The sequence below is a fragment of the Fundulus heteroclitus genome, chromosome 16 (genome assembly GCF_011125445.2).
Source record: "Fundulus heteroclitus isolate FHET01 chromosome 16, MU-UCD_Fhet_4.1, whole genome shotgun sequence".
NCBI classification, from domain to species: domain Eukaryota; kingdom Metazoa; phylum Chordata; class Actinopteri; order Cyprinodontiformes; family Fundulidae; genus Fundulus; species Fundulus heteroclitus.
Window position 1 is genome coordinate 31464998 of NC_046376.1, and position 24373 is coordinate 31489370.

Consider the following 24373-nt stretch of genomic DNA (forward strand, 5'->3'; position numbering starts at 1 on the left):
TGTCAGGTAGTCTCTGATTCAGGCGACTGTTGAGGTCTCCACCTGAGGGTCCTGCAGTGTATGACAAGCAAATCAGGTTGAATTGTAATTTATGCACCCGAGAAATCAAAGAACATGATACTCGCTGTGCTCTCTACATTGTCTGAATGAAATCGGGTTTGTTGAAGCAGGTGTATGATGACATCTTCAACTCCAACTCCATGGCGATAAGCAAGCTACAGGGGATCCTGATAGCTGCTTGATTGCTTACTCAGTTGAGCCAACAGGAGTCAACCCTGGAACCTTCTACTTGGTCAGACTAAGGTTGAAGAGATGCTGTAGAACCCCAGAGAGCTGTTCTACACAGGCCTTCAGAACTCTGGGGCAGACACACTTCTAGACCTGGAGTTTTATTTCAGTTCAGTGACTCCAGCTGCCCCTTCACTTGCCTTCTAGAAACAGAAAAGTGGAAGTGGGATGCAAAGGGAGAAGCCCCGGCTTCTGCTGAGAACAAACATGTAGAAGCAGAAGGGTCCATGGCTGAGGCAGAAGATAAAACTTGCCTCCATAACATAGTGCAGCAAGTGTAGAGCGCGCTGTCTCCGCTTCTTTAACCAACGTCTTTTCTTTTTGTTATGTTTTATCTCGGTTAAAATCAGTCCACAAACTGTTGTCATTATTCTCCCCAATCATTCATGTTTATTTACTCTGAACTCACGTTTGACCTTGAGAGGATTTGCAAGATTTCTCGTCTGATATCTGAATGATCTTAAGCGAAATCTGTTCATATGTGCTGTTTTGTGCTTGTCGTCTGACCGGACCCCACACACTGTACAGACAAACATTTATTTTCTAAAATTTTTTATAGTTACGCGTGGTGTCTCTAGGGCTTTGAAAATTGTCTGACAATTTTAAAATCCTGCCCTGTGAACCTGCCTTAGGGGCTTCCTCGGCTTCCTATGACCATTTTCTCATAGTTCTCTTTAATGCAGGTAGCCGTTGAAAAAGAAGGTTGTATTCTGAGCAGAGAAAAACCAGACTGTGATCTGATTTGCCAAGAGGAGATCTTGCCTTAGAGATGCATGAGTCTTTGACATTTGTATAAAACAAATCCAGAGTTTTGTGTTCTCTTGTGGAGCAGGTGACAAACTGTTGAAAAGTTAGAAGTGTAGCAGAGAGTGAGACATGTTTAAAATCACCAGATATTGCCAGAAGCATTTGGATGTTGTGTCTGTAGCTTATCCTCAACTGAGCTGATGACATCACATGCGGTGTCAGCAACAGTTGATGGTGGAATGAAGACTGTTGCCAAAACAAGACTGGTGAACTCTCTGGATAAATAATACAGGTAAACTCACTGCTAACACTTAAATATCCAGGCTGCAAAGACAAAACTTCACAGTGACATGTCCTGGGTGACACCATCTGTTGTTCACCAGCACCGCCAATCCACCGTCTTCTCTCTTTCCGCTCTTCTTTAAATCTATGTCTGCTCGTATGGTCAGAAAGCCTGGCTGAGAGATGCTGGAGTCGGGAATATGATTCTGCAGCCGTGTTTCAGTGAAACACATAATACTGCATTCCAAATATTCTGGCTGGGTCTGGCTTAGAGTTTCTCATTGATCTCACATTGCCGATGATAATCGATGAAAGAGCTGGCTTAAATTTTCTCCTTCTCTCTCTTCTTCTGGCTCCTGTTCTGCATCCTCGGCACCTCCTTTTCAGCTCATCTGGGATTTGGGGATATAGTTGAAGTATTATTTTAGCTTTTGAGATATTAATCAGCTGCTGCCGGTTGTAGTAATCCATCTAGTTTCTATGGTTATGCATCATTACAAAACCCTAACAAAAGTCCTTCAAGCTGCACAGCATCCAACACCAGTCTAGAGAAAACATCTAAAAGAATCCCATTTTGATCCACAAAAAATGAGGAATGGAAGTTTCTTAAAAGATTCGCAAAATAAAAACAACAGAGCTACTCCAACGTGCAGCCACCTTGAGCAGCGTAATTCTAGAATTCAGAGTCAATGCCCTATGGACAGGGGTACTTTTATTAGTTTCTCCTCTCAGACAATCACTAGATTCTCAAATACAAAAAGAAAAGATGGCAGAGAATTCAGGAGTATCTGGTCGTAAAGCAGAAGGCAAGGCAAGTTTATTTATATAGCACTTTTCAGTAACAAGACAATTCTAAGTGCTGTACATTAACATAAAACATTACAGGGGGAAATATTACATAGGAAATGAAAAACATTACAATAACAAAGGAATAAGCTAAGTAAATCTTTGACTAGAATTGTTTCATACATAACAAATATATACAAATCATAGAATCACAGTACTTAATTGTTCCAATTCATAAGAAAAAAACATAAAATTCTGTCCAACTTGTCCAAAGCTACAACTAGAATAACTTATTTTGTTTTATCGTTTTGCTGGAACAAGCCTTGTCACTAACATTTCAAAGCTTAATTATCTCTATTCATATATTACCAAAAGAAAAGCATTGCATTATGCCAAGTAAATCCTTGAATAAGCTTCTTTAGTTTCACTTGAACAAGTTTCATCAATAAAAATTCAAAGCTCAATTGTTTCTATTCATAGAACTTAGGGTCTCTGATCTGATCTTTCTGAGCTACAACTGATGTAGGATGCAAGCAGAGTAAAGGAAAAAAGCACAGCTTTTTTTGTTTTAGCATAATCATGTGGGTTTGCAGATGTTAGTGTAGGTCTGTGAACTGTGGCAGATAGCCCTCACAGCCATAGTCATTGAGGATGATGGGACGTTATCAGGCAGTTTACATAAAACATCCAGAAAAAAATAAGATAATCTGCCTTTCAAGGGCGATGGGCAGGCCAGATTCTGATAAAAACATTAGTTTTGGGCAGGCAGACTCTTGTTTTGCTGTCTCCCTTAGAGTCTCACTAGTTCTTCTCAATAGTGATTCCAAAGAGTAAAACTTGTGGTCATTCTGCCAAAGCCAGGGTTCTAACTTCTCCGAGATCTATTCCATTCTGCCAGCAAGTTCAGAAATCGCAGTTGACCTGCAGTTCTGCTCTCACAACATTTCAGTCTGAGTGTTGGTAGCAGACGTATCCCTCACATAGTTCAGGCAGCCATAACCTGGGCCACAACAGTTGCTGATGTTTTCAGAATTTTTCGATACTACAGGTAACCGAAATCATAAAACATAAATCATCATAAATCCAATTTTGAAAACATTTTCAAAATCCTCGACCGACAAAATTGACAGACACATGATCCTCCTCCAAGGAGTCCACCGTGTGTCCAGCTGCAAATATCCCACCGGGGCACAGGGGCTCCCCTTCACCCAATCTTCTCATTGAGAAAATTTGATCATTTGCGTTGAGAGTCCAACTGACCAGATCCATAATTTACAATTTGGAGAATATGTAAAAAGAGGCTCCAAAAAGACTGATAGAAGCAAAAGCAGGGCATATACGGGGGATGATAGGGGAAAGGAGAGGAGAGGAGATAGAAAAGTGTCCGCCCTCACTGAGAAGAGACAGATTTCAAGGTTCAATCAATTATGGTAAACTGTTCAGGTTGTGAGGCACCGAAGAAACCCCAGGCCATCAGTCTACCAGCACTATGTTTGACTGTGAGGTTCTTTGTCATGCTGCGACAGTTTTACATCAGATGTAGTGAGACACAAACCTGCCAAAAACTTTGTCTTCACAGATCACATTATACTATACCAAATGTCTTGGGGAATAATTTTGTTTTTGTTTTGTGTCCAAGTGTGAGATGTATTCTGTGTTCATGTTGATCAGCTTTAGATATTGTTCTTTTTGTAACCTCTTGGATGAGTTAGGATCACGCTCTTGCAGTTATTTTGGCAGCCCTCGCAAAGACACTTGCTAAGATCCATTACTGTCCATGTTTGATCCAGTAGTGCTTAATGGCTCTCACGGTCATTCACCAGAGCCAACATTTGATAGACATGGCTTTTTAAACCCTTTCCAGCGTGATAGATATCAATTACTTTGTCTTTCCTCTGTTTTTAAATTTCTTTAGATTGGGACATGATGCTTTTGTTTTAGAGCTTGGTTAGCCTACTTCATGTTGTCAGACAGGTTATGTTTTAATTTCTTAACTTGGCCGGTCTAGTATTGATGAGGTCTGGGTGTGGCTTGTGTAACTGAATTAAAAATGTGGTGAATCAAAATTCAGCAATTAATTAAAAAGGGGGACAATTATGTTTTCACACAGAGCCAGGATGGTTTCGATAGTTTTTTTTTCCACTTAGTATATAAAATTATGATTTGAAAACAGTTTCTTTATGTTTACATAATTTTTGTATGATATTAAGATTTTGCTTGATCTGAAAGAGACGAGCGACGAATGCATTATTAAGGAGTGGAGCTGAGTTATGACAGGCCTGCAGCGAGTAAAGGTGTGACTCTGCCGATTAAACACGTCCCTCCACACTCTGAGCTCTCAGCAAGTGCGGGGTGACAGGGATCCATAACAAGAAAGAAGGATACAGGCTCTTTTATTCAGCCCAGCACTTCTCATCAGCAGTTACCATGGAAACCAATCAGCCAGACTCTCTTTCTTCTGACTCCTTTCATCCTCTCTGCCCTAATCACAAGTCACAACCTTTTCTGTCGGTTCAACCCACTCAGCCATCTTGTTGTAGTGGTCCGCTCTGTCCTCTCCATTTTGCTGTGTCGTAACCAATTTTTCAGCGGGAGTCCCTCCCTGCGAGCATTTCTGTTTAAGCTGGAATTTTAGGATATATTCCAGTTATTCACCACCTCATCAATATTCTCTATCAAATTGTATTCATGTTGCTTCAACACTTGTCTTTAACTATGTATAAATCTGAATCATATTCCAAATCTATAAAAAACATTATATGAATAAAATCTAATGTAATCGGATATGTTTAATTCGAGATATATAGAGAATGACTCTCGTATACACACCCCTGTTAAATTGTCACACTTTCTGATGTAACAAATGAGACCATGGTAAATCTTTTCGAAAAATGTTCCGTATGATGTGACACCTATCCTAACCTGGTTGCACTAGAGTGTACATCTTTAAACTAAAACTTTCTCTAACCACCATTTGCTTAAGCTTGAGCATTCAGTCCATTTTTAGAAGCAGTCTATTGGCATCAAACAGTCTGACCGAGCAAAATTTGCCTACATCTGGTCCGTGGGAGAATCTCTTGTGTAGAGCCCTCTTCAGGCAAACCTGCAGCTTGTCTAGTAGTTTTAGTTCTGGACTTTGCTAGCGCATTCAAAAATTTTTGTTTTTCCAATGAAGTCATTGTGATGTGGATTTGATTTTCACTATGCTTGAACTCACTGGGATGCAGAAAAATCCAACTAATCTTCCCTTTTAGCTTTCTAGCAGACATCTGAAGGTTTAGCTTGTCTAAACTGACTGGTATTTGGGACTCTACAGAACCTCATCCAACTTGATCAGAACATCAGTTCTAGCTTAAGAAAAGCAAAAGCAGATATGATTGTGTGTTGATGACTTGTTAACAGAATGTTGTTCTGTACTTGTAATTTTCAAGAAAGGGTTTGAAGAAAGAAAAAGATGGCAGCTAACTTTGAAACAGCCTTAACACAAGGGTCAGGGTAAAAGTTAAGGAAACTACTAAATGAAATCTTGTCTACACGGACATTAAAATATTATGTATGTATTATACATACTTTTGCTAGAAATGTCATCAAAATGCATATAAATGTAGATGCTTTCTTTGAATGTTGAGTTTTCAATATAAATTATAGGGAATGGCAGCTATGATCTTTTTTTTTTTTACTGTGAGAAACTTGATAGTCATGTGACCATGTTGCAAATCAAACTACATAAATAGGTAAAATAAAAAGTAGGACTGACAAATATTGAGGAGCCAAATTGTGAAAATAATGTTTCCCATTGTGGACCAATGTGGCTATTACATGGTGTTCACTGAGACTGGGTTGACAAAAAAAAAATCACATTTCGGGTTCCCCAAGTTTCCATCTTGGGGCCCCTCCTATTTCTAGCATATACATGCTCCCACCAGCTCTGATTATAACAAACAACCAAAACTACACAGTCCGGCCAGTCAGGCTTAAAATCGGGGTTTAGTGATGGACTCAGACCTGAAACTTCAGAGACACATAAATACAACTACAAAGTCTACCTTCTATCACCTGAAGAGCATTTCCGGGATTTAAGGACTAATGTCCCAGCGGGATCTCGAAAAATTCATCAATGCATAGACCACTAAGGTTTTCTGGTTGAAATTTACTCCGTATCCCCAAACATGGCGAAGTAGCATCAGTTTTATGCTCCACAAATCTGGAACAAACTTCCACAGAAATGCAATCACTATCATCATCATTATCAAACATCTGTAGTACTGTAGAAATATTTTTTTTTCGCTTTATCACGCCATGTAGTCTTTAAATCTGTTTTTTATGTGTTTTCTTTTCTAATGGTTTTATCATGTAAAGCACTTTGAATTATTTTGTTCCTGAACAGTGCTATACTGTCTTGTCTTGTAAGCTAGGTATTTATGCAAAGGATGCAAATGAAAAAATGGCAGAAAAATCCTTCTGGGAGAGCTGAACTTTATTTCAGGTTCATTAGATTGACCCATTCATATGTGAGGTTAACCAGATTGAATGCTAAATGAAACCAAGCATGTTTCTACAAATGTTTTTACTTTAACGGTGTACACTCTTTTGCAGCATGATTTTAGGACCTTTTAATTTTCTTTTTTTTCAAACTAATAATTCTTAGTTGAATTGCGCAGTTGTAAGGCTGAGTCTGGCCCTGGCCCTGGCAGAGAAAGCTAATTTCAGCTGCTTCTAGCAAAGATGGTATTCTTTTGAGCTTCATCTATCTCTCATGGTCATAGCTGAGGGTCAGGATGTAGAAGGACAAGTTAAATGAGTGTTTGGGCTCATGTATTCACCACATTTCACCTGAAGCAGAAACACGGCAGTCACTCCTTCTACAGAATAACTTCAGAGGTACCCCAGAGGGTTTACTGAAGACTCTGGAGAGAGGGCCTGGGTGAAGGGAACTTGCCGGCAAGCACGTAGTGGTAAAGCCTTAGCGTCTGAGGCTCAGAATTAAAAAGCAGTAGGAATCATGATCCACTTGGGCCCAGAACATTCATGGAGTGGAGGCCTAAGTATACCCCTGTCTACTGTTAGAAGTCATGATCTGTTGGTATTTAGGTGTTGATATTCATCGGTCTTTATTTTGATAATTTCTTTTGAGGTCTTGCCCTACTTAGCTTTTACCTCTGTTTATTATAATTAGTAAGGTGTTGCCATATAGGTTAATTTCTTTAGGCTCTTTATTGTTTGTTGTACTCCATTAGTGCTTTATTTTGTGCTACCTGTGATCCATTTTTGATTGTTCCCTGTTAGATTTGTGCTTGACATTTTCCCTAGGGTTTCTTGTTCAGCTCTGATTCATGTTTGTCTTTTCTATCCTCTGCTTTGCTCTCAGCTCTCCATATCTCTCCTATTTATTGCTCTTCCTTCTCTTCCTCTGTTGAATTTCATTCCCTCTTATTGGTTCCTCTGTTCGACTCCCCCCCCCCCCCCCGTGCTTCAGTATATATTCTTACCAGTTTCTGTTACTCTTCGCTGTATCCTCCTGTTACTGTGCCTGTTGTCTTCTCATGTTGTTGTTCAGTTCTCAGTCCATGCTCTAATCACTATTTTTCTTGTGCCAGCCAGTTGGCTTTTTTTCAGTACATCACTTCTGAATTACCATGCTGCTCCCAAGAGCCTTTCTGCATATGGGCCCAACTCTATCGTCACAAATTGTGATACTAAGCATTTATTTGACTTTCTGGACATGGTCCCAGTCCTCCCTGAATGGAAAAGAAGATGCCCAACTGCCTTTCCTTTAGTAATTTGTAATTTGTATGATTTAAATACAAATTAAACCCTTAGGTTATGATTCCAGCAAAGACTGAACATAATGCAAGCTTTGATGTGTGTCACCCTTCACATAAACTAACTGTCTCATAACTCTCATTGTTAAAGCATTATACAGTCTGCGCCCCCAAGCATAATAATTTGGCAATGGAAAAATACATAAACACAAAACAGAAACATTTAGGCACAACAAGGTTAAAAAGGAGGGATACTGGAGACATGTTTGAAAATGATTGAATGATTCATCAAGACTGTTTATTATCTAGGGCTGGATGCATTACCTGATCAAATTCAGATGCAGATTTTGGTTTGGTTTTTGAAAAATTCTCTACACACATAAATATTCTCTTGGTGCAGATCACTCATCCATCTCCGTTGGGTTAGCTTGGGTGCAAACATCTCTTTTCCTGTTTAAACCACCAGTGGGCAACCATTATTCCTCCCTCATTTCACTAGAGGGTCTGTCCTTAAAAAGCAACAAAAGAAAGAGAAGTTGTATTTTTTTGGCATTACTCTAATCTCATCAAAAGAAAGCTTTAACATGTTTTAGGTTATGAATGCTCTTTCTAGCAGGGGAAAATTGTTCATCAGTATGATGTTGCTTTTGTTTTCTTTCCTTATAATATTACTGGCATTTGTACAGGTTTTCCTGAAACCTTAACTGGGGAAAAAATTGTAAATCTCCACTGAGTGGCGCTGTTGTAACATGGCAGAAAAACCACAGTGCTGCAAATTACATTCAAAGCTCTGGAAATTGTGAACTTTAAACGTGTGTGTGTGTGTGTGTGTGTGTGTGTGTGTGTGTGTGTGTGTGTGTGTGTGTGTGTTCTTGTACTTGCAGCTAAGTGAGAAAACGTTTTACTCATTTCACTAGTAAAATGAGAACTTTACTTTAAGTGAGGACTGGAGATCTTTAACAAGGATGTGTGTGTGTTTGTGTTTTCCAAAAATATTTGTTTCTTTTGGACATTTCACATTTTGTCACGTTACAATTGCGAACTTCAAGTATTACCTGATTTAAAGTGAGAAGGAATTGCTACATGGTTTCCACAACTTCTTAATCAGAAAATCAGAAAAGTGTGACGTGTTTGTGTTTTCAGACCCCCTGAAATCCACACTGTGTAGAAACACGTGTTGCAGCAATTACAGCTACAAAGATTTTTGTACCATGCCTCAATCAGCTTTTTAGACTGAGAGACGGATATTTTTTACTATATTTTCCGCCTCTGAAAATGTAACATTTTGAAACATGAACATGCTTTGATCTAGACATTTCTGTTGTGGCTCTGGTTGTATGTTTAAGGTTGCTGTCCAAATTATAGACTAACTTCCTCCATGGACTTTTACAGTCTTTGGTGTTTTTCAACATCTGCCTGTATTTTACTCCGTCCATCTTCCCATCAACTCTGACCAGCTTCCCAGTCTCTTGTGAAAAGTAGAATCCCTGCAGCATGATGTTACTGTTGTAAAATGCACTACTGGAACCCAATCAATATCGTATACAGTTTATCGAATAGTTGGCAATTAACGTGGTTGAAATAGAATGGCTATATGTTTCAATAACCCTCAGAGTGAAAGAAAAAAAACATGTGAGTAGTAATCATATTATTATTACAACAGTGTCTTGTATCAGTTTAGATCCCATATGTAAAGGTTTTTAATGTGTTCCAAGATGCAAGACCAATAATCACTAGTAAGTGATTGATGAGAATCAAATGTGGGTGTATATGACATCAAAAGATATTTTTCAGTGCAGCAAAATACCAACTAGAGGGGATATTATGAAAGATAATTTTATAAAGTTTTCCAAAACAGGGTCTATAGTGCTTCTGGGCTAATTTTTGTCATGGTGTTTTTAGACAAAGCAACAGAGAACATTTGGATGCAGAGAGGTAGAGACAGGCAGACAGCGACAAGGAGGAAAATAAGTTGATGTTAATCAGAATCCACTTTATTCACCAAGTTTGTGGGCGCAAAAAAGGAATTTGACCTCTGATTCTAACCCATGCGTTGTGTTAAAAACTGAGCTACAATCTATGACAGAAACAATACACAATTCAGGGAAAAATGGTAAGAACAGGGGCAGTAGGTACAGGAGAGTTTTATCTATTTAATACATATTTTTAATAAACAATAAAAATACATAAATAAATAATAATAATACAAATTTTCCCCAGCAGACTAGCTACTTACCCTGACTATAAAATGTAAATGTAAATAGAGACTGGCTCTGTGTCAGCTCTATTTAGCCATAAGCACTCTGTAGCGCCGACCTGAAAGTAGAAGTCTGAATAACCTCTAGCTAGGATGAAATGAGTGGACAGCTATTTTAGCTACCCTTTTACAGGCCCTGGACCTCTACAGGTCGTGAATGGATGGAAGGTCAGTTCTGATGACCCCCACCCCAGCTTTAACTGTTCATAGCAGTTTGGACCTGTCAAGCTTTGTGGATGAACTGAACCACACAGAGATGGATGAACACAAGACAGAATGCATGATGGCAGTGTAGAAGATGATCAGTAGCTCCTGAGGAAGGTTGCGCTTCTTAAATTGGAAGTACAATATCTGCTGGGCCTTCTTTCGGATTGTGTCAGTCAGTCAGAAAGTGGTTCCTAGGAACTGGAGGTGATCCACACTAGAAACAGTGTCATTGAGGATAGCGAGGGGGGTTCTCCTGAAGTCTACTGTCATCTCCGCTGCCTTCAAGGGTTTTGGTCCATGTGGTTCTGGTTCTTAAGCTGGGTGAGCTTCTGGTGGAGGATGTCAGGGTTGATTGTGTTAAAGACCGAGCTGAAGTCTGCAAACAGGATTCCAGTGAATGTACCTCGATGGTTAAGGGGTGGCGCAGGAACAACATGCATGGGAAAACCCAACATATTCAGTAAATATCTGTTAAAACAATTGTGTGCAATTCTTTAATTTTGGTTGTGCAAATTAGTCAATGACTTGAAAGTGCAGTATGCTATAAAAAGATCCATGTGCATGTTCCAAGTGGTTCAGGTAAGGTGCATGTGTACTTGTCCAGTAATGAACCGGGACTTCATTACATTTTCACAATCCAAACCACAGGTTTGGATGTTTTCAACTTCTGCTTGTAGGTTAGAATAAGGTGGAGCAGACAATGGTCGGAGGGTCCAAGCCCTGCATGAGGGGCAGCACATATGTGTCTAAAACAGTGTAACAGTGTTCCTGTGTGGTTCTTTTTTTTCCCTCTGGTCGGCAATTAGCATGCTATTTGTATCTGGGTAGCTCATTGGATAGGTTTGCGCCGTTAAAATCATCCAGAATGATTATGAGAGTCAGGATGTTTTTTTATCCATGTCTGTTATCAGGTCAGCAAGCTCTCTTTCTGCCTCAGTTGGGCAGGTGGGGGGGATAGGCTCTGACCGGAATAGACGAGGAGAGCTCCCTCAGTGAATAAAAGGGTTTAGAGGTAATAGAGAGTGACTCTAGGTGAGGACAGCATGATTTCTGTAGCAGTGTAACATATGAGCACCAGTCTTCGTTGACATGAAGAAAATCTCACATCCTTTTGTCCCCCCACCCCACCCCGAGAGCTCCATGCCGAGCTCAGCACAACACAGCTGGAACCCCGGCAGGGGTGGATCACTGTCTGGGAGATGACCGCCCAGCCAAGTCTGGGTGAAGCAGAATGTGGCAGATCTGCAGAATTCTGAGCTTTTTTTGTAAGTAGAAACAACTGTTACTCCATTTGGATCACCAGGGAGCGAACATTTGCCATGTGTATGGATGGAAGCGGAGCACATAGGGTTCCCAACTGTCTCACCTTTAAATGGTTTATATGGTTTGACCTAGTATACCACGATAGTCTAAGTTTTCATATTGTAATAATCATATTTTTTGCTCTTAACCAAAAATAACCCTATGCCTTCTTAATATGTTGCAGCAGCATCAAAAATGGCATCAAGTGTATTGATTAGAAATTTTAGTATCGGCTGTCCTCCATCTCCTGGCCAGTGACCATTGGAGATAGATATGGGCATCCAACCAAAAGGAGTAATCAGGGATGTAGTGCCATGGACAGACAAGTGATTAAGAACCTAATGATCCCTTAGGCAGAGCTCCATTGCCCCCTGGGGAAGATGGGCAGACCATCCAAAAAGTCTACCAGTGCTTACGCACTCTGCCAACCTGGCCTTTTTGATAGAGGGGACAGACAGACATGGCAGCCCACTTGAATTTTGGGCACTGCTTATCATCCAGCTGACACCATCGCTGCAGCGGAGCATGGTCATAACAGCATCATGCTGTGGGGATGTTTTTCTGTGGCAAGGACTTTGCAAAGGTGCGGCGAGTTTTTATTTCTAGCTAATTTTCTAACATGTCAAACATCCCTCCATCCATCCATTTTCCTACATTCTTATCCCTGTTGGGGTCATGAGGGGTGCTGGTGCCTATCTCAAGCTGTCAATGGGCGAGAGGTGGGGTACACCCTTTAATTTATTTTTTAATTCTTATAAATATAAATACTTTCCAGATGCACTTGATATGCTTCCTGAGAGATCTTTCCGGGAAGTGAATTCTTCTTCCTAATGCCGTTCACTCATTCCAACTCAGTTGCCTTAAACACCTCTCTTTTCACTGTCTTCTCCTCCTGGTACAGGCACCATTAGCCCTTCACTTCCTGCTCCCACCTTCCTACCATTCACTTCTCAGTTTCACAGTCTACAGCTCCTCCGAATGGAGAACAATAAATCACTAATGATGCTTTACAGATGATTTGTTCATTTTTAATTTGTAAGCGCAAGGCAATTTAGAAGAGTATTCTCTAATAGAGCGGTTTGCTATCATTCGAGCAAGACAGAAGTGAATCTGTAAAGAGTGAGACCACCAACACTCCATCATCATTAATCCCACTTCAGTGTGGTCTATGAGCTCGCTTTGATTACATTAGACAGGATCGGGGTTGAGGGAACAGTGTTTGCACATTGCTAGAAGTTGCTGAATGACTTCAAAGCTGTAACACATGTAAAAAGAATCGGTGCACCGGTTTGACTGAAAGTTTGAATCATTAGTGAGAAATTCGCAAGACAACCTTTACATATAAAAAAATCTGTTTTGTATAGCTTTTCATAAATCTGCAGGACAATTGCTAATAGCTTTTGAATAATTCTATGGGAACAACATGCCTGTAGTCAGACATGCGCACGGTTACATGGGAAAAAGAAAACACCCCTTTTGCTTCCATACTAACTGACCATCAGCTGGTGGGACCACCACTATAACAACAGGGGTTTCCACTCTGGAGCATATAGGTGTGTATTAACACAGCATCATGAAAGAAAGCTATCAGCAACGACCATACCCGAGCAGCCGTTGTTGCCTGTCAGTCTGCAACGTGTTAAAAGCCCACTTCCTGAAAATGTGGAGTTTTTTTGATTCTGCTGACAGAATTCTAACAAGTGGAGACCGTTTAGGACAGCTGCCAGTTTTCCCAGTGCTTGACGTTCAGCAGTTTCAACACAAGGCGAACGTACGCGACGCTAAGAGACAAAAACACAACCGCTCCGCCTCGGACTCTAGGGGCCTCAACATGTTTAATGTTGAAGGTCATAACAGTGCAGGGAGAAAAAGACCAAACAAGTATGGCTGGTTTAGAGTTGAGGCAGAAGGCCTTTTCCTCGAATGTGCTACAGCTTAGAAAACTTTCATCTGAATGAGTCCCAAAACTCCTGGAGCAATTTCTTCCAGAAAGACAAGACCAAGGTGAAGCTGTTCGCTGATAATTGAAAGCGTGATCTATCGTAGAACCTAAGCGAAGCACGTCAGCGCAAACACTTTCACACCATCGGTCAAACGTGGTGGAGGAAGGCTGATGGTAAGGGTTTGTTTTTCAGCCATAAGGGCTTGGGCAGGCATAAAGTCAACTTCTCTTCTTCTCTGCATGCAAAAGTAATCAAAAAGAGTCAAATGCATGGCACGTAGTCTGACAGTTAAAGCTTGGCACACATCAGGTAATCAATGCAAGAGTGAACTCATACCCAGGAGCAACTAGCTCAGCCGATTCCTTGTTCCCCCTGAAGCAAAGTGTACCCACAGCATGACGCGCCACCACTATACCAATAAATACATAACATGAAGTTTGAGCTCATTTGTAAAAAAAGGCTGGTTACAAGCTTAATTAGCGTCCTAATCATAGTTGTAATGGCCATCTTGTTTCCTTGGAGGTGAATCTGTAATCAATGCAATGTCTGTTAATAATTTTACTTTCATGCCTATCAAGAAGCATTTCCTGTGTTTTAAAAAAATAAAAGTAAACATACTAAAAATGGGCAAAACCGGCACTGACAACCTTTGATATTTAAGCCTTTAAACAAAATACCCCAATCACAGAATCTGTCACAACACATGTGGGTTTCTGTTTTATTCCTGATTGTTGGTCGTTTTCTAACAAAAGCGGAGGACAAAAAGCAGAGACATGCGAGTAGGAGTTTTCAGTGTGGGTGGTGGCGGTGGTTGTAGAGCTCCTGGTGAAGTGCTGGGCGGTGGGATGTTTGTGGCTTTAAAGCTGGTTAGGGAAACAGACTCAAACTCACACCAACCCTTAGAAGATCATGGTTTCCCAATCTCTACTGTGATTTTATTTGCAGCTTGTAGGAGCGGAGGCTTGACAAGCCGGTTCAAAGATTTATTGTGTTTTAGTGTGTAGAAGATCTACCCTAACGATAAGTTTGTTATGGCAGAACAGAAACGCCAGCTCATGGTTCTTGCAAATTTACATTTATTTAATACTCTTTTGTTTTCTGTTTTTTTTTTACTCACCTTTCAACCTTACCTCTTGGTTTTCCTTCCTTTACAACCCTCCACCCTGCTCCATCAACTTAGTTACATCCCGCTGCAGTATTGCCATGCAGGCCAGGTGCAGTGTAGCATGTGTTGAAAGCGGGCTCCTTAATGGAGAGCGAGTTTCTGACGGAGGACCCCTGAGCTTTTCCGTCCTTCCGCCCCAGACCTTTCATCCATAAAACACAAAAGCACTCTTTCAGGCAACGTGGTTCTAACAGCGCCCTGGGAAATCAGCAGATGACCAGAGTAGTTGCAGACTGATATTTTCAGTTTAAGATTTGGATGCAGCTTTTAATGCTTAAATATTCTAAATGGATCTACAGCACAGAGTGGGAAGAGGGTGCTGTGTTCCCAGCTGGAAAAGTGAAAAACCTCCTTTTTGAGTTATGATAAGATCTTTGCAGTTCACATTTCTCACTATTCTTAGTGTGAGTGTGTATTTTTGGTAGCAAGGTAACATGGCACACACATACTCACACACCATGAAAAGGAAGCATAGGAACAAATTAGCTGGTGTTCAAAACTAAAATTAATCATTCTTCTGACCTCTAATTCACAAGCTTTAGTTAATCTGTTGTTAACGAGACTTTGTTATAATAAAAACAAAATGACAGACTATCATCGGTCAGTATTTTCTGTCACGATCCCAGTAAATATGATTTATTGTGGCTAAGGGAGAGACATGCTTTTGTTATTATGAATAATATCCAGCTTGGTCACAAAGCAGAGATCACAAAGCTTATGCTGCAACGTGCTTATTTTCGGCGCAGCTTGACCAGTTGAAGGTTTTATTTGTGGCTGTGCCATATTTTGAGTCTTTTTCAAAATGAGCAAGTCTTTGTAGCTCCAAACCTCAACAGAGTCATTTGTTTTTTTCTAAATAAGAAGTGATTTAAAGTGGAAGCAGAGAAAGTCAGAAGAAAGCCACACGATTATCTACTGTATGGCCTATAACTTTGTTATAGGTCATACAGTAGAAAATTTCAGCTCTTTCATTTGGTAGCTTTATGTAAATGTTACAGTTAAGGTTTGCCATTTCTTAATTTTGACTATTTTTATTTGTTTGTGTAAAATAAGATAAATTAAGATAAATAATATAACTATCTAGTAGGGGTGTATGGTCCATTTTTTTTCTTGAAATCCAAAAACAGGCCTATGTCACTACACATTGATAAAAAAAAGATGCACTGATGCCTTGATTTTCTGGGTATCATGTTGATCTTCACAGGTTGGATGTGAGGAGGGCGTCTCAGACACAGACAATAACATTCTGACAAGTGTGAGACTAGAAGACAGTCCTCAGTCTTCTTTGTGTTTGGCGTCGGCTTTTGACAGCTCCCAACTTAAGCTGCCCCACTGTGACCTATCATCTTGACAAGTTTCCCTTTTTTTATTGATCTGCCCCTCCTTCTCTGTCCTTAAATATGTTGTAGAGATATGAGATCCCGAGAATGAATTTTCTATTCTCTCAGTGGATGCTCCTTTTTTTAATGCAGTGGAGTGAGAAATGTTGGAAAATGCTTGGTGCAGAGGGAAGGAGAGCGTGAAGGCATGCTTATTGATGGGCAGGGTAGAGCGCTGGCAGGCGTGTGAACAAACTGCTGTCACCTGCGACTTAGGTAACAAGTACTGGAGGATGTGAACAATCCCCACTGGAGAATCTGAAAAATGTGTGCTTTTACTGCATAAGCTCCTTCTAACTCATCGTTTTTCCACACTTCTGAAGCACAAAAAATGAAACGGAGGGCCTTTCAGTTTCAAAAGTACTCTGCTTAAACCTTTTCATAGTTTAACATTGTACAGTCATAATATTCAGAGCATTTTATTAATGACTATACGTCAGAGACTAGCAATTTTTTTTACATACATTTAAAGTAGAAAGAAAATAATGCTTAGTCTCCATAAACTGTTACAAAAAATATCTTAAAAGTGTGATGTAAATTTCTATTCAATATCCACTGGTCAGTACTTTTATTTTTGCAGGACTGTATTTAGCTCTATCCATCTTACTGTCAATTTGACCAGCTTCACTGTCCCTGCCGAAGAAAAGCATCCCTAAAGCATGATGCTACCACCACTGTGTGTTACAATGGGAATGGTGAGTTCAGGGTGATGTCTGACGCTAGTTTTCCAAAACATTCGGCGTAATTGCATGCAAGCCACTATGTGCAAGTTTGTTTTCATCTGTGCAGAGAGCCTTCTTCTGAATGTTTGTTGTGGTCCCTACATGCCTTGTGGCAAACTGAGAGCAGGAGATCTTGTCGCTCTCTTTTAACAAAGGCTTTCTTTCAACAATGATGAGACGGACAAATTGAAAACTGGGGGACATATTGGATTTTAAGTTGGATAATGTGCTTTTCTTAAGAAAATAGATCCTATATTTCATTTGTGCCAAATTCGGTTCTCTGAAATTATTCTGAGATTGAATTACAACCTGAGAAAACTACGTAGGTGACATCTGGGGGCAATTGGTGACCCTGGATATATGGGAGATTGATACAAATGCATACCATACTTCTCAAGATTTTATTTTTTAAAAAATGGGACTTGATAAAGAGTCTAACTTTGCTTCCACTTTTCAGCTATGGGCTGCTTTTTGTACATCTAACACATCAACTTTCCAGACATACAAATTGACTTACTTTCACATCTTAATGCTTTAGTGTAAACAACAATAAAGTGAAAAGACAAAGACACAATTTCGATGACGACTCTAAAGAAAAAGCGATTGTTCCATTGCCTAGTTGCAGATCAGTTGATCAAGAGGGAAGAAATGTGAACTTTGCAGGATCACCATTTGAGACCTCCTGCAGAAGCACATTCTTGGCTCTTCGTCCTCATCCCGGCAGTGGGAGGCCATAGTAACCACAGCCAAGCCTTGGGCAGATTTTGAAGTGTCGCCATGAGGATTAGGGGTGTTTTCTTGTTTAAGCAAATCACAACGGTGACTCAGAGGCCATCACAATATGCTGGGTGAATGCAGGGGAGGAGCACCGCTCTGTCTCACAGGAAAACAAGGGAAAGCTTTATGAGTCACAAAACGAATACTCCTCATCGCTCGCAGAGCAAGCCCACCAAAAAGCTTCTACAAGGCACAGGAACGTGTACGTAAACTGAATGATAAGGCAAACTGCAGTTAGAATTTGTTGTCTAGAAAGCATACAGTGAGGTAAACACTAACCCTGCAAAAAATACTCCAGAGGTAAACATGAATGGATTTATGCAGGGATGCTTAAACACAGAAGCTCCTCAGTCATTTCTTCACCATGACAACCACGGATTTCAAAGCACATCCCTCTCAAGGGAAGCAATGATGAGGGAGGGTTTGATGCTAATATAAAAAAAAAAAACAATAAGGAATAGAAGTTAATAATAAACACACCAGTCCCCATGTGTGCAAGCATCTACACTGGTTAATATTTGTCCAGACATGCAGGAAATGTGTAAATGAATGTCTGTTGCAGCCATCTGTAAAACAACACGCATACATATGATCTTAAGAAAGCACGAAGGGCTCAGATCTTTTATTTACTCGTTCAATATCAAGTTTCTAAGAAAGTGGTCATGCTTTTATAAATTTGACTCAGGGAAGGTTTAAATCTGAGCTAAAAAAAAAAAAAAGATTAAAACTTCCCTGAAAATATTTTTCTGATTTGAACTCAAGAGGAAAAGGCTACAGCTTGTTCTGCCAGAGTGTGTGGCATAACATCTTTGCTTAGTAGATTAAATATTGATCAAAATGCCAATCACACATTTTTGACGAGTCTTTCTTTTCACCAAGCTGGAATGGTGAAAAAATGGTTGCTGGAGGTTTTGCCTCTGTATGGACCAGATTAGATATACTTGGTTTTTTTAGTCGTTTTTTCATGAAAATACACCATTAAAACTCAAGTCCAATGGCAAAATCTGTTCATATTAAATGAGCCAATTAGAACTTTAGTCTGCCATATATGACTACTTTATTGCTAATTCATTGGCTTATGGACCCGTTTTTACTTCAGAACATTAACTCATACCATACACTAAAAATATGGCTAACATCTATATTATAGTATATTTTATACTGAGCTGTAGTATATTGTATTTTGGTAGACTTTAATTGGTATTTCTTATTAGAAAATATGTAAGTTCAACTGCTAAAATACTTAAATAAATGACTCGAATTCCAACCAGTTTTTGAAACATACTAAATCAGATAATTTCTAAAATTCTAATTAATTAAGATAATTTTTGCCCGTTTAGTCCCAAATAGACGCAAACAAACCAAAAAAAAAAGAATACTTGTGTTTAAGTGACCTCATGTCCAGTAAGGTGGCCTATAAATAGTTTCCCTGGCCACCACAGTGTAAGGACCGGCTCAGGATTAAGATGCTCTGACTGGCCCCAGCACTAGCATTGTAAGCGAGTTAAACTCGATACAAACTTACATCCTCACTCCAACACCAAAATTTTGTCAAGTAAAGGTTTTCTGGAAGTTCTTGATATTTACAGAGTTCATATATTGATTCACAATTATTCACATTAACAAATCAGCCTTTTCAAGCCTGTTGTCTGCTGAAAACCAGATGAACAACGAAGCTAACAGCTGACTGAGTCAACATCTTCAGTCAAATTCTATTTAAAATGCTGAGGTAGAGTTTGTTACCAAAGTAATGTAGTTAATGTTTTTAGAACTGAAATATTATTGATCATTTGAGTACAAACTAATATGCTTGATTACGCTTTTTAGGATTTTAATGGCTAATATTTGTTAACATTCAAAATGTGTTTTGTGGTCGATTTGGAATTTTATTTTAATTTCCCTTTCTGTAGTTTTTCAGTTTTCAATGCAATTTGGAATTCCAAGATATTCCCCTCTTCTTCCCCAATAAAATCCAGGATGGCCTCCAGCTCCGCCTCAACCCCTAACAGGACGAATGCGCTGTTGAAAGTGGATGCAATTTGAAGTTTGGTTTGGTTTAGGCTGGTGTTGTCAAAAGTTACTCTTCACGGGCTAATCTAGTAAATGGCTAATTTGCATGTTTGTGCAGAGCTTGAGTCCACACTGATGAGCTCATGTAGTCGTTTGAATCTGATGTGTATAAAAGCGGAAACACATCTAAAATATGCAGGACAGCAGACAGCCCTTGATGACTGGAGTTGGGGCCTTAAAACTACTTGTTTAGGTTTCTTCAAAGTCCTTCTTTTGTCTCCGAAGATCATGACTGGAAAAGTATTACGGAGCCTTGTTCGTCTTACTTTTTGCAATATTGCAGATAATATTTTTAAGAAGTTAAATCTGAAACCTTGTTTTTTTTTTTGTCCAATTCCAACAGTTCTGGAGTTGCTTTGTAAGCTTTAGAACCTATTTTCACTATTTGTTTGGCTTAATTTAGATAGAGGGTTTTCCATGTTTGCTGTATACTCTACATGGTTTGTGTCACTGTGGAATTTGACTTCTACAAACTGCTGCGCTGGATTTTATCTGGGGTGGGGGGGTTCAACGAAAAGGCGACGTTGTGGCTGTTTGTGGTTGTTATTTGACAGAAGGTGAAAAATTGAAAGAAGTGCAACCACTTTATCCCTGCACTGCGTGTCCTTATTGAAATAGTGGGAAAGTTATATTTTGAGCAAATAGTTTTTAATATTGTGTGATTGGTATAGAGCGCTGGTAGTTTTCTGATGCCAAATTTTGGGCATTGTGTCGTTTACCACGTTTTCAAAAGCAAACGTGCCTCACACTGCATGCTCTACCCAGAAACTCAGTCGTGCCGATGGAAGTATTTTAGGAACACTTTAGCAGAGACATCAGCGGATGGTTTGAAGCACGTGTCTGCGGAAACATACTTCGCTTCCCGGCGCACATGCTCATGCCACACATATTTATGTGTTCAGCGCACACAAACACACACACTGTTTCTCCAAATACACCCACAGCTCAACTGTAGTAGGTTCCATGAGTGCCAGCAGCATAAAGGCTGCTCCCCCTTCCTCTCTCTCCCACCTCCCTTCTTCTCTGTCCATATCACTCCATCGCTGTCTTGTTTTCCTGCTTGTGCTGTTTGCAGGGCTTTTTCTGCAGCTGAGCCCCCTTTTTTGATGTTTTCTTCTGGTCAGCTTTCTTTCATTCCATGGAGAGAAAGGACATCCTTCTTTTTCTCCCTTTCTGTCTCGGATCCAAGCACAGAACCTCTCACTCCGCCTCTCTCTGGGTCCGTTTTTCCTATGCATCTTCTCCCCGTAACTGAGGGAACCAGGGACTCGGTTCTCCCCTCCTCTGATCCCAATCCTCCTCCTCCTCCTCTGCCTCTTCTGCTTCGCCTCTCATTCTCTCACTTCCTAACGCCGGGATAATGTTCTATTTCCAGCTGGTGATCATGGCTGGGACAGTGCTGCTGGCTTACTACTTTGAATACACGGACACCTTCCCCGTGCACATCCAGGGCTTCTTCTGCTATGACAAGAGCTTCTCCAAACCCTACCCTGGTCCGGAGGAGAGCAGCAAAATCCCTCCGGTGCTCATCTACTCGCTCATCACAGCCATCCCTACCCTCACGGTAAGAGTTGGATCTATTAACTTAAACAGGGGGTTGCAAAAGTGTATGCTAAGTAGCAAAGTATGCCAAAAAAAAGAATTTTTTAAAAGCAAAGTTAAAGTTGCAGGAATATAAGAGATTGCCCGTCTGTATTTTATTAGATTTTTTTTTTCCTGTGTTGTGAGTCACGGAACAAATTATTTCCTGCTCTGTGGATACTCGGAGCAGATCGGCGGGATGCGAGGAGGTCACCCTCTCCATCCTTGAGAGGGAAGCGTGTGTGTCGACGAGTGTGTGTGTGCGCGCGCAGAGGAGGAACTAAAACAACAGTCAGCGCTGACCACACAGAGATGTAATGAGAAGAGGCAGACAGGTCATTAGAGGAAGACACGGAGGAACTAACATTAGAGGAAGCAAGTGAGAGAACGAGCGCAGAAGTGTGAGTGAAGATGGAGTGAAAGTGACAGCGAGCAGATGCTGGCTAAAAAAAAAACTGTGTTGGAAGGGGAAAAAAAGACCCAAAAATAACAAAGTACCCGAGTTATAATAAAAAGAGAATAGCTGTTACTTGCAGTGCCTTCTGAAACTATTTACATCTCCTTGACTTTCTGATGTTTCACCACAAACTTCAACGTATTTTATTAGCATATAATGTGACAGACCAACATAAATTAGCACATACTTATAATGTGAATGGAAAGTGACATGTTTTTCTACATGTTTCATAAATAATTATCAAGCATGATGAGCTTTTGTTTACAGCCCTCATGAGTTAATACTTTGTAACGTCATCTCTTGCTACAGCTGGATGTTTTGGGACGTGTCTCTGCTGGCTATTCACAGAAATTCTCGTCCATCTTTTTGGACTAAATAACTGAAGCTCAGGCAGATTGGATAGAGAGTATCCGTGAACAGCAATTTTCAAGTCTTGCCACAGATTATTTACTGACTTTAGATCAGGGCTTTATCTGATCCATTCAAACATACGATCATGATATCATAAACACTTTGTTTGGAGTTCCTGCTGTACATCTAGAGGTTGTTGTCTTCCTGGAAGGTAAACTTCCACACAAGTCCCAAGTCCTTTGTAGCCTTTTCCATGTTTTCTTCCAGGATTGTCCTGTATTTAAGCTCTATCCATCACATCTGTCCAGTCTCTCTTTACCTCCTGAAGAAAAGTCCCACAGCTCAATGCTGCCATCATCAGAGCACCTTCTTCCACATGTTGCCTGTGTCCCCTCTAAGGCTTGCAGCAAACTTTTAACAGGACTTTTTGGCTTTTTTCTCCCCCAAGCTATAGCTTCTTTGGCACTTTTTCATTAAAAAGTCAAATTTGGGGAGTGCACAACTATAGTTGTCCTCTTGAGCTGTGGCTGCTTGCAGCCCCTCTCAAGTTTCTAGAGGCCTATTGAATACTTCTCTAAATGAATGCTCTCCTTTACTGACCTGTCAAATGATTCTACCTGCATCTTGTTCTTCCACTGCTCTGACCTCTGAAGCCTTCACAGAACAGGGAGACATACAAAAAGATTCAATTGCACAAAAGGGAGATTATTCATTAATAGTGTATTTTCTGAAGGCAATGAAATGCTCTGGATTTCATGTGAGGCTACCAGAATAAAGACGACTGGACAAAAATGCAATCCACACTTTTTAGACATTAGACATCTAAATTTGTTTATAACAATATAGGATTTTTTTTACGTTGTGTTGGTTGAACAAATTATTCCCCAACAAATACGTACAAAATTGCAGTTGCAAAGAGGCAAAATGTGGAAGACTCAATGGGATATAAATACTTTTGCAGGGCACTGCCTGTGCTTGCTCTGTCCCTGTCTTGCATGTGTGCGTTGCTGCGTGTTCAGCTGCTAAACCCCTTATGAGACGGTAAGCAGTGATCCTGAATTGCAGATCACCTTGCTCCGAGCACAGACCCCGAGCTGAACCGCTTACATCCTGTGTGCTGCGAACAACACAAAACACCACAGACAGACACGGCCTCAATACAAAGCAGAGAGATAACCGGATTACACATAAACACAGCGTGGACTTATTGCAAAGGAAACAATACCTTAGAGCTGGATCACAGAACAAACACTGTTGATGCTCGTAAGCAATGTGCATTAAAAGCCCCCTTGTGAGGGAAAAGCTACTATTTGTGATATAACAGTGTTTACGAGTGTGGAGAGAAAAGAACTCTTCTTTAATGGGTGAAGTAGAGAGGGAGGTGAGGAGACTTGGAATGTCCCAATCAGGATTTTATGTCTCTGATAATAACCCAAGCTATCTCAGAATAGGTATTTGAAGATATAGAGACCTAGCCTGGTACCTGGGTCGACTTTCATCTTGCAATCGGAAGGTTCTGGGTTCGACTCCATACTGTATATTGATTTGCCCCTGAGCAAGACACGGTACAAAAACAACAGGCATCAAGAGTTGACTGAGTGGTACAGGTTCAGAGCCATACCAAGAAAGTCTGGGTTTTTGTGATTGTTAAACTTCACGTCAGTTATCAACCAAAATTAATTAGAATTGAAAAAAAATCTAACTAAGATAGATTATTTACAATTTGGTTCCTAGTCAAATTATCATGTCAATATATGGGGATTGGGAACTGAACCATACATACGTAAAAACACATTTAAAAAAAACATAAAAATTAGCAGTATTAGCCCAGTCTTATTCCAGGCATGCAAAAGGTGCAAAAAAATCAAAATGAAAAAAAAGTATATTAATGCCTAAAATCTGTGAGATGAAAACTTTTTGTGTTGCCTACTGTTTTGTAATGAGCAGTATACACATGATGACAAACCCCAGTCATGTATTTTTAATTTCCAGATTTAGCAACGTATTTTTAATGCTTAGGTCTAATTGGCTGTAGGTACAGTGAAGCAGAAAAATTATAAATAACTAAATATAAAACAAAATAAATAACAAAATAAATAAAAAATGTAGTATAAAAGCCAGATTCAGGACTAACTTATTACACTAAGTACTTTTCATCCCCAATTATCACTTACCATCTTTCTGCAAGATTTGATTAGCAAAAATGCCAAATTTTAAAATGTTGTTTTTGTGACAAATGTCCTAATATTTCCAGAATTATACATTATGTAATTATTTATTTTAAGACATCAGACTTC

The 24373-nt window shown here is 39.9% G+C and overlaps 1 protein-coding gene across 6 annotated transcripts in view; it reads left to right on the plus strand.

Moving 5' to 3' along the window:
- Positions 1 to 24373, plus strand: part of plppr2a (phospholipid phosphatase related 2a) — a 90708-nt gene that overhangs the window by 25247 nt on the left and 41088 nt on the right. For 5 of the 6 annotated variants that reach the window (XM_036148460.1, XM_021319197.2, XM_036148456.1 and 2 more), the window contains one exon: positions 21063 to 21251. The exons of the other annotated variant lie outside the window; for it this stretch is intronic. In XM_036148460.1, the coding sequence (XP_036004353.1) occupies positions 21063 to 21251 (189 nt within the window). The remainder of the gene's footprint in view (positions 1 to 21062; positions 21252 to 24373) is intronic. 6 annotated transcript variants of the gene reach the window in all.